Genomic DNA, 11,796 nt, shown 5'->3' on the forward strand with positions numbered 1-11,796 from the left:
GAAAATTTTCTCCAATTTCTTGTCTATACAGAAGGTCCCTCTTTTTTGATGTCTGCTTCTTCAAGACTTTACTAATAAGTTCCAAGTCAAGCTGAGAGTGTTAGAAAATTTGGGAAGATCAATCATTTTCTTTGAAGTCTAAGTGGAGGAAAATATTTTTATTTTATTTTCTACCCGGTGTTCGGTATCTGCATTGGAGCCCGACTATATCCGGATTCGCATCGCGTATGTTTCATTTGGAGGAAAACGCTCCTTACCAAAAAAATTTTCATACCAAGTGGAGGAAAATATACTTCTTTACTTCTTTCAATTTGGTTCAAATTAAATAGCTATAGTACTTAGTGAGTATTACCATTCTACCATGTAAAATATCTAGTATATGTATCATAATTTAATTGTGGACTCTTCCCTTTGTACATGTATTAAACCATATTATATTCTTACATTAATTTCCTAATACATTACCTTAAAAATTTGTTAGTATCATGATGTAGGACGAAATGTCAAACTAACAATAATATATTTATAAAAGAAAAACACAAACATTTTCCAGTCAATTTCCTACATTTATGGAGTGGACTGATTAGTCCGCCTTGTGTGTGCACCGATCATTTCGTCCCTTCTGCTCGCCATGCCTTCGTGGCCAGGTCTTGCCTACATCGCAGCTCTTAACTTTAAGAGTTCTGCATATATAGTCGATCATATTAATTATTTATTTTTTTTAGTCGGTGTATAAATTATATTTTAATTCTTTATTCTTACGAGAATCTCCATACGCGACTATATCCATATATATACATAAATTATATGTACATTATATATTCGCGACTATATTTAGTTTAAAGGTGTTATGTATAATGTCTACCTCAACTTATGTTTAATGTCTTTGGTGATTTTGTTAAACAAGGGACTAAAATCATAAAATAAAAATAAAAATAAAAAGACAAAATACCATTTCCGACCAGCTCTTACGTGAGGCTAGCCGGAGATTACTTTCCCGGCGAGGTAGGTTAGGGTTTGAAGATGAAAATGGGTTTAACGAATGAGGAGGAAGAGGAAGAGGAATGGAAAATGGGGAAGGGTTTGTTGAACCCTAGCTGGTCGGAAAATGTAAAGGGGATCACCGGAGTAATCTTCCGGCGAAGAATTGATTTCCCGAAAAAGCAGCGGTTTCTCCGTTCAAAGTCCCTCTCTTTTTTCTTAGGCTCAAAAACTTGTGAAACTGAAAAGGAAGCACAATTGAAGAACACACGGCTTGATTTTTAGAAGTTGAGGTATCTATTTGAGTACTCATGCAATTAAGAACTTTTTACTTTAAAAATCTGTGCAAATATTGGTGTCAATTTGAGTATTAAGCCATGGTTATATGCACTCTTGTCCAGAGTTGGATTTAGGATTTTAGTATAATGTACTGGATTTTTAAGGTTGTTAGTACTGAAGTTGTTTCTTTAGCTGAGGGTCGAAAATAACCTCTCTGACCGTCAGGTAGGGGTAAGACTGCGAACACCTCACCCTCCCAATGCCCCACTTGTGGAAATACACTGGGTCGTTGTTGTTGTAGTACTGAAGTTATTGCATTTAAAATTATGGATTCAAATATAATATTTGTTGACATTTTAGTGCTTTCACATAATAAATCTATACTACGGGTCGAAATTACTGGCTTCGAATAAATCCGTGCCGAATCCGCCCTGGGTTTGTTTCACAAGCTAGCAATAAAAATTAATGATTGATTCTTTCTCATATTTTTGAAGAAGATGGCTTGGAACATAGCAATAATTTCTAGCTTTCTATATATTGACAAACTTGAAAAACTTTCTTGGTAGTTTCCAATGAGAAAGTGAGCAAATGGAAGGTTTGATTTATATTTTATAATACTATTTAAGTGCTTTTTAGGGTGTGACTAGAACCATTTCCTTTTTCGCTTTCACCTTTGGATGTATGTGCAAACCATTTAAATTTATCTTTAGATAACTGAAAATGAATATAGCCGGGGGCGGATCAAAGATTTTAACTTTATGGGTTCGTAAGTTTCTTAACCCACAATTTATTTGATTTTCTAGGTTCAGAACATATTTTTTGTACCTATAGGGTTTGAGCCGAAGCTATTGGATTCGGTTGAAGCTGCTCGTTATGTTGTAGATCCACAGCTGAATATAGCTTCTATTTCTACAGTTTAGGTCATCCATTTTGGAGACTTTGGTTCTGAAAATGATGTGAAGTTGCTGTTGATATGCAGAGTCAAGAAGTCAAGTTTTTCTAGTGCTGTCAATGACTAAGAGAGGCTAATGTGAACATTTCCTTTTTTTTTTCTTCACCTTCCTTTTCCCTAATAAGTCTGGCCCATGTTATACGTTTGGTTCCACATAGTGTTTCTTTTTGACAAATTTACGACAATTTTGATCTTGTAAGGAAGTCTTGTGAGCTAGTTAGATTTGTAACTCACAAAACTTCAGCTAGCCTTCCTCTTCTGGCTGTAGGATTCACAATATGACTTTGGCTTATTCTTTTATTTGCCTCCTTTTATCTCTTCTTCTGATCTTAGTTCAGGCAACGGGCAGAAATGATTCTATTTGTCCAAAGTCCTTTTCATGTGGTGAAAATCTTACTGACCTGAGCTTTCCTTTCTCTCTTTCCACACAACCGGACTGTGGAATAATTTCTATTTCTGGCTGTGATGCTAAATCATTTCCAATAATCCAACTGCTTCCTGGAGGAGATTGGTACTATGTTTTAGGGAAGAATAATTCATCAGTTTGGCTTAGCGACCCGAAGCTTCAAATGACGTTGACACAACACAAGTGCCAGGCTTTTAACAACAATTTCTCCCTTCCGAACTCTCCTTCTATTTCTTTTACTATGCTTACGCTTTATAACTTCTTCAAATGCAACAGCACCAGCAATAATACGCCAAATATTACCCAGAAGAAGAATGACACTTTCGCTGGTTATAAAATGTACAATGGATGTGAAGGCTTTAGCATATACTACAAGCGTCTCGGAGATGATAAAGTTAAAGACATTCGAGCTGACAATCTTCCTGACAACTGTTCACTTATCAGATTGCCAATTCACTCACTATCAAGTGATGGAGATTTGTTCCACTTGTTAGGTCCCGAAGTTCTAGTAGAATGGGAACTGTCTGATGACTGTTACCAATGTCACTATAGTGGAGGTCAATGCCAGACTGATATTACCAACAACTTTCGTTGTCACAAAGGTAGACGTCTCCAAATAATCTACGTGTTCAAGGTCAAGTGCATATTCTTAGGGCCTTTTCTTGTTTTCGTATCACATATCGATAACATATTTAGTGTATTGTCCCTTTTTCAGATGCAAACACAACTAGAAGAAGTATGATGGGGCTGATTCTGGCAGCAGGTAGTTAAATATAGTTTATAGCTGCAATTTAATTACTTTTTTAGAGATTCCATCCATATCATTTAAATTTCATTTTCATAGTGGTAAAAGCTCAAAACCTTTCTCTAATTATTTAAATTACACAAAGTGTACGGATGGTGGAGTTAAGGGAAAATGCTTTCTCCTTGCTATTTCTTTTTTTTTCTTTTCCAAAGAACTGGATTACTGACTTCTCTTTCAGTTTTTGGTGGAGTAGGATTGGTGATGATAACTTGTTTAGTTGTCTACCTTATCTTGCGTTACAAGAAGAGGAAATTTAGTCCATCCCGCTTCCTCTCAACAAAGAAATTCTCAGATATATTTAAGCATGATTTCGAAGGAGGCAGTATATTCTTTGGTGTTCCAGTCTTCTCTTATTCAGAACTTGAAGAAGCCACAAATGATTTCAATTCCTCTAGAGTACTTGGAGATGGAGGTTTTGGAACTGTTTACTATGGTGAGGAACTTCCTAATCCAACTGATTTATGCTTCAACAATTTCATTTTTTTTTTGGCTAATTCTTGTCCTTCACTGAACAGGAAAACTTAAGGATGGAAGAGAGGTTGCTGTAAAGCGCCTTTACGAGCACAACTGCAAGCGAATGGAGCAGTTTGTAAATGAAATTGAGATCCTTACTAGACTAAGGCACAACAATCTAGTCACCCTCTATGGCTGCACTTCAAGCCGAAGCCGTGAACTACTCCTTGTCTATGAATATATTCTTAATGGAACTCTTGCTGATCATCTCCATGGTCGCAGAGCGAAGCAACGATCACTCGCGTGGCCAATCCGCATGAACATTGCTGTAGAAACTGCTGGTGCATTGGCTTACTTGCATGCATCTGACGTAATACACTGCGATGTCAAGACTAATAACATACTCCTTGATCACAATTTTAGTGTTAAAGTTGCAGATTTTGGGATTTCAAGGCTCTTCCCAAATGATGTCTCTCATATTTCAACTGCACCCCGTGGAACCCCTGGCTATATTGATCCAAAGTATCATGAATGTTACCAGCTGACTAGTAAAAGTGATGTTTATAGCTTCGGGGTGGTCCTTGTCGAGCTCATTTCATCAATGCCAGCTGTGGACATGAATAGGCATAACCAAGAGATTAATTTGGCTAACTTTGCAATAAACAAGATTGTAAAATGTGCATTTAACGAGTTGATCAATCCATCCCTGGGGTTCGATTCAGACACCAAGATTTGGGAAATGACTACTTCTGTGGCAGAGTTGGCTTTTCTATGCTTGCAGACAGATAGGGACATGAGGCCTACTATGGTTGAAGTTTTGGATACTCTAAAGGAGATTCAGACTAGTGAATTTGATGATGAGAAGAAAGCTAAAGTAGTAGCAGCTCCTCCTTTCCCTGAATCAGAAGATATTTTATTATTGAAGCAAGTCAAATCACTACCTTCACCAAATTTTGTAACTGATAAATGGATTACTTGCTATGATATAAATAATACAAAGTAGTTCAAGTTGTATACCCCCTTTCTTTATGTTCTTGATGTAAATTTTGAGAGACTATGAATGTACTACATAGAGAAGTTTCTTGAGCTATGTATCTATGAATGAAGGTGATTCCATTTTTAATCTCATTTTATAAGAGTTCAAGTTATATACACTGGCAGTGGAAAAGCTTTAATTCTGTGTTGGTTGGTTCCTTCCAAGATGTTTAATATATCAATGTGAATGGAAGTGCATTGCGTTCAGTCTTATTGTGGCTAACTAATCGATCATTTGTGTGTTCTTGCTGCAGCAAAAGAAACTTGGGACTACTTTTGAAAAAAGCAAAAGAGTGTTTATTTCTTTTGAGGTTGTAGTGGTCTTAAGAGTATTTTTACTCGTTACTACACAATATAAAATTCCTTGCTATAGTGATATCAGTTGCTCTTCTTGGCCGTGGTTTTTCCCTTATTCAGAAGGGTTTCCACGTAAAATCTTAGTGTCATTATTGCTGCATTTCTATTCTTGTTGATTTAACCATAACTTAGTGTTCTGCATTTATCAATATTATTTTTACGGGATTTATTCCCAACAGTGTGTACGCAGATCTTATCCCTACCATGGGGTAGAGAGTCTGTTTCCAATATACCCTCGGCATCCTTCCTCCAAGAACTCCTCACCTTCCTCTTGGGGTGACTCGAACTCACAACCTCTTGATTGAAAGTGGAGGGTGCTTACCACCAGAGCAACCTACCTTGTCAAGGTGGAACTCACAACCTCTAGTCACAGGTACATGTCTATAATTAGCAGTAACTTTTATCTGTAACTAGACTTGCACAAAAATATTCTGTTGTTCTGCTCAAACTTAGAATTCTTATATAAGTTGAGGGGCAACTATTTCAATACCATAACCATAAAACGTAACCTGTTTAATATCTCAAGTGCTTTGCAGTTCTTGATGGTTTTCTGATCATAGCAATCTGCATAGTGATCCTCATAAACTACTGTTGCAAGAAGGAAAATAGAAGTTTTTTTAATATTCTCCATGAAGCACCCCTTCTGAGCCCTCAACACGAAGCTTCGAGATTGACGGCAGGTTTTTTTTGGGGGGGGGGGGGGGGGGCTGAACTCCGGCAAGCTACCATGAATTTTGATTCCTACAGAGAACTTGGAGGTGGAGGATATGGAACAGTGAACTATGGTAAGAAGATTTTCTAAAGCAATCATCAAATCCTGTGTTCCGGCAACTATGAATGTAGCAACAGTAGCAAACGCTGGGAGTGAAATAACCAACGACTCACCGGAAAAAAAAGGGTGTCCTAGACATGACTCTTATTAGAGAATGTGAGGCTCGCCGGAGTTTTGCTTCCGGCAAGGAGGCTTGGGGTTTGAAACTGGTGAAACAGACAAGTAATTAGAGATAATGAAAAAGAAAAAGAAAGAAAAAGAACAGATGAAATAATTTTCTATGCCTACCTAAATTTTGAATGGAAGTACATGACCCTACAATGATTTTCATCTCCTGTGTTAATTTTTCACTGATAGATCATGTAACTATAATAACAATAATAGACTACAAAACCAAATCTCCAAGAAGAATGAAAGATGGTTGTTTTATCCACATCAGAGCAATTGAAGAATGTGCATGGTTTGAAGTGTTCAAAACATTTACTTTTTACAAATTGAGGTATCTATTTGAGAACTCGTAGGAATTAGAGGGCACATCCATTAGGAATTTGTGCTAGTATGGTTTCAATTTGAGTGTATAGTCATACTGATATGCACTATTGTTTCAATCTTAGTCATAGACTCTTAGGGGTCGTTTGGTTGGAATACGATTTATACCGGTATAAGTTATGCCGGTAGAAGTTATATTGGGATAAGTTATGCCGGGATTAGTTATGCTGAGATTGTTGTTTATTCATTGTTTGGTATGTTGTATTAAGAATGACAATTGCATAATTTCTAAGAATAAGTTATAAGTTATACTGGTGCTAATTACCCCACCTTCTATAAGGTATAAGTTATCCCGGTGTTAAAATTAACACCGGGATAACTTATACCTGGTTTGCTAACCAAACATAGTATTAAGGTGATATTAAATTTTTATACCACCCTTATACCTTCTTATACCTCATACCAAACGACCCCTTAGTGTCTTGGATTCTGGGTCAAGTGTTGCATTAAGCTAGGGATCAGTGTTATCAAAAGCGGAAAAAAACTCTAAGGTACATCGAGGTTTTAAGCGCAAATAAAGTGTGGGCTTTAATGAAGAAAGACGCAAATGGAGAAAAAAATATAAATATGTATGTGTAGTCTAAGACTAATAGTTATAAGCATACATAACAAATATATGGATAAAGAAATTGATTTTTTTTTTTTACAATAAAGTGAAATATCAATTGTTTAGGTTTGCCTTTTCAGCACTATGCTCATTGGCAAGGAAAAGTATGCCTTAGAGCCTTGATGACAAGACTAAAGCGCCCGCTAAGCGATGCGAAGTGCTCAACATGTTTTGAGCCTCACTTTAGTGCTTAAGCGCGCCTTTGACAACACTGCTAGGGATTAAAATTAATGATTGATTCCTTTTCAACTTTTTAAAGAAGATGGCTTGGAACATAGTAGCAAATATTTCTACTTTACTCCGTATGTTCTCCGTTAATCTTGAGAAAATTTATTGGTAATTTCTAGTGACAAAAGGAGCAAATGGAGTTTTAACCATAAGAAGAACAAGATTTGAAGCTAAGTATGCAATGTTATTTTGACATTTTCAGACTATCTTTATGTGCCTTTTAGGGTGTAACAAGAACCTTTTCTTTTGTTTTTCACCTTTGGATGTATAGCTTCTATTTCTACAATTTTAGTCATCATTTTTGGAGAATTTGGTCCTGAAAATTGTCAGAAGTTGCTGTTACTATGCAGAGTCAAGAAGTCAAGTCTTTCTACTGGTGTCAATGCTGCAAAAGCTAATGTGAACATTACTTTTTTTCTTCACCTTTCTTTTCCCTAATAAATCCGACCCTTCTTATACGTTAATTTGTTTCACATATTGTTTCTTTTTGGCAAATTTTACCAATAAGCTAAAGACTAGTAATATAGAAAGTATTTAGAAGTTATGAAACTTGATCCTATAAGATATCTGGTGAGCTAACCAGAGTTACAATTCACAAAACTTCAGCTAGCTTTCCTCTTCTTGCAGTAGGATTCAATATGGCTTTGGCTGCTTCTTTTATTTGCTTCCTTTTATCTTTTCTTCTGATCTTAGTTCAGGCAAATGGCAGAAACGATTCTAGTTGTCCAAAGTCCTTTTCTTGTGGGAATCTTACTGATCTGAGCTTTCCTTTCTCTCTTTCCACACAACCTGATTGTGGAATAATCCCTCTATCTGGTTGTGATGCTAAACCTCATCCCAGAATCCAACTGCTTCCTGGAGGAGATTGGTACTATGCTTTAGAGAAGCAATATTCATCAATTTGGCTTGGGGACGCGAAGTTTCAAACGACATTGAATCAACACAAGTGCCAGGCTTTTAACAAAGATTTCTTCCTTCCAATCTCTCCTTCTGTTTCTTTCCCTATACTTAATCTTTACAACTTCTTCAAATGCAACAGCACCACTAATAATACCCCGAGCATTACCCAGAAGAAGAACGATCATTTTGCTGGTTATAAAATGTACAATGGCTGTAAAGGCTTCAGCATATACTACAAGCTTCCCGGAGATGATGATGTTAAAGACATTCCAGCAGACAATCTTCCTACCAACTGTTCACTTATCAGATTGCCATTTCACTCTGTATCCGGAGATGGTGATTTGTTTGACTTGTTAGGTCCCGAAATTCATGTAGAATGGAAACTCTCTGAGGACTGTAGCCGATGCCACTATGGTGGAGGTCAATGCCAGACTGATAAAACCAACAGATTTTATTGTCACGAAGGTAGACATCTCCAAAATAATTTATACTTTCTAGGCCAAGTACATGTTTCCTTAGTCTCTTTCTTGTCCCCCTTTTGTAGATACAAACACAACTAGGGGTAGTACTGATCAAAGAAAAGAATCAACTCGAAGAAATACAGTGGAGCTGATTCTGGGTACAGGTAGTAAAATATATTTAATAGCTGCCATGTTATTTTTATTACAGAATTTTCATGCATATCATTTAAATTTTCATCATTTTGTATAAGCTCAAAACCTTTATCTCGCGATAAAGAAACATAAAGAAGAGACTTAAATTATTTAGGTAACACAAAACGTATGGATACTGGAGTTGAGGGAAAATTCCTTCTCCTTGCTATTTCTTTTTTCTTGTCCAAAGACATGGAATTACTGACTTCTCTTCCAGTTTTTGGTGGAGTAGGATCGGTGATGATAACTTGTGCAGTTGTATACTTTATCTGGCGTTACAAGAAGAGTAAATTTAGTCCATCCCACTTCCTCTCGACAAAGAAACTATCAGATATTTTTAATCACGATGTTGAGGGAGGCAGTATATTCTTCGGTGTCCCAGTCTTCCCCTATTCAGAACTTGAAGAGGCCACAAATGATTTCAATTCCTCGAGAGTACTTGGAGATGGAGGTTATGGAACTGTTTACTATGGTAAGAAACTTCCTAGTCCAACTAAGCTATGCATCAACTATTTCTTCTTGTGGCTAATTCTTGTCCATCAATGAACAGGAAAACTTAAGGATGGTCGAGAGGTTGCTGTGAAGCGCCTCTACGAGCACAACTGCAAGCGAATGGAGCAGTTTGTAAATGAAATTGAGATCCTTACTAGACTAAGGCACAACAATCTTGTCACCCTCTATGGCTGCACTTCAAGGCGAAGCCGTGAACTACTCCTTGTCTATGAATACATTCCTAATGGAACTCTTGCTGATCACCTCCATGGTGACAGAGCGAAGGACGGATTACTCACGTGGCCAATCCGCATGAACATCGCCATAGAAACTGCTGGTGCATTGGCTTACCTGCATGCTTCTGACATAATACACTGTGATGTCAAGACTAATAACATACTCCTTGATCACAACTTTAGTGTTAAAGTTGCAGATTTTGGGATTTCAAGGCTCTTCCCAAATGATGTCTCTCATATTTCAACTGCACCGCGGGGGACCCCTGGCTATATTGATCCAAAGTATCACGAATGTTACCAGCTGACTAGTAAAAGCGATGTTTATAGCTTCGGGGTGGTTCTTGTTGAACTCATTTCATCCATGCCAGCTGTGGATATGAGTAGGCATAGCCAAGAGATTAATTTGGCTAACTTCGCAATAAACAAGATTATAAAATCTGCATTTAACGAGCTGATCGATCCATCTCTGGGGTTCGATTCAGATACCAAGATTTGGGAAATGGCAACTTCAGTGGCAGAACTGGCTTTTCTATGCTTGCAGACAGATAGGGATGTGAGGCCTAGTATGGTTGAAGTTTTGGATATTCTAAAGGAGATTCAGACTAGTGAATTTGACAATGAGAAGAGAGCTAAAGTAGCAACAGCTCCTCCTTTCCCTGAATCAGAAAATTTGTTATTGTTGAAGCAAGTCAAATCACTACCTTCACCAAATTCTTTGACTGATAATTGGTTTACTTGCTCTGATATAACTAGTACAACTAGTTAAAGTTCTATAGCCCCCTTTCTTTATGTTCTTGGTGTAAATTTTGAGAGACTATGAATATAGTACTGTCCTCTCTACCTCCACGAGGTAGGGGTAAGGCCTACACACTACCCTCTCCAGACCCCACTTGTGGGATTATACTGGGGATGTTGTTGTATGAATATAGTATTGTGAGAAGTTTCTTGAACTATGTATCTATGAGTGGAAGTGATTCAATTTTTAGTTTCATTACATAAGAATTTAAGTTATATACAGGGCAGTGTAATGAAAGTTTTACTATATTTGTGTAGTTTAACATGTTGTTCCAGGCTTATCTAATTTATTTTTCGGCTTGTCATATCATGTTTGTTATAAACAATTACTTGTTATTGCAGGTAACTTAACCAACGTATAAGGATATTATAACAGTTTTAGTACACATACCTTAAATTCTTTAACTAATCATTAATTCTAGGTTAAAGGTCAAAATTTGTCCTTGTACTATCTACAATGCACAATTTTTTTCTCTGTTAGAGGTCGTTTGGTAGGGTGCATAAGAATAATGCTGAATAGGGTGTATTAGTCATGCTAGTATTAGTTATGCTTGCATTAGTTATGCTGATATTAGTTATGCTGACATATTTCTTATCCATTATTTGGTTTGACGTATTAAAGCATTGTGCAATTTCTAAAAGAATTGTTTGTTTACAAAAATGCCCTCAAAACCAATCCATCACTTCAACTTTCTAAATGAAACATATGTTGAGAAATATTTTTATATGAAAAAGTTTTTAAAAAATTATTTAATTTGTCTACCTATATTGTAAAATAGAACTAAATATTTAATTATAAAAAAGGAAATATGGTAAGTATTTATTTATTTACTAGGGCTATAATTTTATTTCTCACTATTTGGATTATTTTAAACTTCCATCAATATAATAACTAGCATATTTTAATCAAGCATAAATGTTGAAGGACAATTTTGTCTTGAACTAAGCTAATGCATGCATTAAAACCCATTGCATTGCTAATACCATTATTTTCTATATATTAGTTATGCATAGGATAATACCAAATAAGATGTATAACTAATGCTTGCATAACTAATGCATATGTTCAAAATGTCTACCAAACAATGTATTATTAATACACAAAGCTAATGCATGCATTATTTTATCTAATGCATCCTACCAAACGACCCCTTACACTTTTGGTCTACTCATATCCTTGCTGTTAACAAATCGTCTCGTATTTTCCATGCCATTATCAGAGTTCCAATATGAAATAAAAAGAAAACTACCCTCTATAACCCCTCAAAATTTTAATAGCCCACGTTTTTTCCCACT

The 11,796-nt window shown here is 36.3% G+C and overlaps 2 protein-coding genes across 4 annotated transcripts; both read left to right on the top strand.

Moving 5' to 3' along the window:
• The first annotated feature begins 1,310 nt into the window (after positions 1–1,310).
• On the top strand, positions 1,311–5,115 carry LOC107773631 (LEAF RUST 10 DISEASE-RESISTANCE LOCUS RECEPTOR-LIKE PROTEIN KINASE-like 1.1). Of its 2 annotated transcripts, none has more exons than XM_016593036.2 (4): positions 1,311–3,220; positions 3,334–3,381; positions 3,617–3,856; positions 3,939–5,115. In XM_016593036.2, the coding sequence occupies exons 1-4, from the start codon at positions 2,491–2,493 to the stop codon at positions 4,877–4,879; spliced, it is 1,959 nt and encodes a 652-aa protein (XP_016448522.2). In that variant the 5' UTR covers positions 1,311–2,490; the 3' UTR covers positions 4,880–5,115. The 2 variants fall into 2 exon arrangements, with proteins under 2 accessions (XP_016448522.2, XP_016448521.2); XM_016593035.2 differs by having other exon boundaries at positions 1,313–3,220; positions 3,602–3,856.
• A 2,482-nt stretch (positions 5,116–7,597) lies between these two features.
• On the top strand, positions 7,598–10,807 carry LOC107773630 (LEAF RUST 10 DISEASE-RESISTANCE LOCUS RECEPTOR-LIKE PROTEIN KINASE-like 1.1). Of its 2 annotated transcripts, none has more exons than XM_016593034.2 (4): positions 7,598–8,789; positions 8,869–8,949; positions 9,210–9,449; positions 9,528–10,807. In XM_016593034.2, the coding sequence occupies exons 1-4, from the start codon at positions 8,063–8,065 to the stop codon at positions 10,469–10,471; spliced, it is 1,992 nt and encodes a 663-aa protein (XP_016448520.1). In that variant the 5' UTR covers positions 7,598–8,062; the 3' UTR covers positions 10,472–10,807. The 2 variants fall into 2 exon arrangements, with proteins under 2 accessions (XP_016448520.1, XP_016448519.1); XM_016593033.2 differs by having other exon boundaries at positions 7,601–8,789; positions 9,195–9,449.
• The last annotated feature ends 989 nt before the right edge of the window (positions 10,808–11,796 follow it).

The sequence above is a fragment of the Nicotiana tabacum genome, chromosome 20 (genome assembly GCF_000715075.1).
Source record: "Nicotiana tabacum cultivar K326 chromosome 20, ASM71507v2, whole genome shotgun sequence".
Taxonomy (NCBI): Eukaryota; Viridiplantae; Streptophyta; class Magnoliopsida; order Solanales; family Solanaceae; genus Nicotiana; species Nicotiana tabacum.

Coding starts and splice junctions, on each gene's coding strand:
- LOC107773630 (XM_016593033.2), top strand. CDS start 8,063: ATGGCTTTGGCTGCTTCTTTTATTTGCTTCCTTTTATCTTTTCTTCTG. Junction 8,790..8,868: donor CAGATTTTATTGTCACGAAG/GTAGACATCTCC, acceptor CCCCTTTTGTAG/ATACAAACACAACTAGGGGT. Junction 9,450..9,527: donor TTATGGAACTGTTTACTATG/GTAAGAAACTTC, acceptor ATCAATGAACAG/GAAAACTTAAGGATGGTCGA.
- LOC107773631 (XM_016593035.2), top strand. CDS start 2,491: ATGACTTTGGCTTATTCTTTTATTTGCCTCCTTTTATCTCTTCTTCTG. Junction 3,221..3,333: donor CAACTTTCGTTGTCACAAAG/GTAGACGTCTCC, acceptor TCCCTTTTTCAG/ATGCAAACACAACTAGAAGA. Junction 3,382..3,601: donor GGGGCTGATTCTGGCAGCAG/GTAGTTAAATAT, acceptor CTTCTCTTTCAG/TTTTTGGTGGAGTAGGATTG.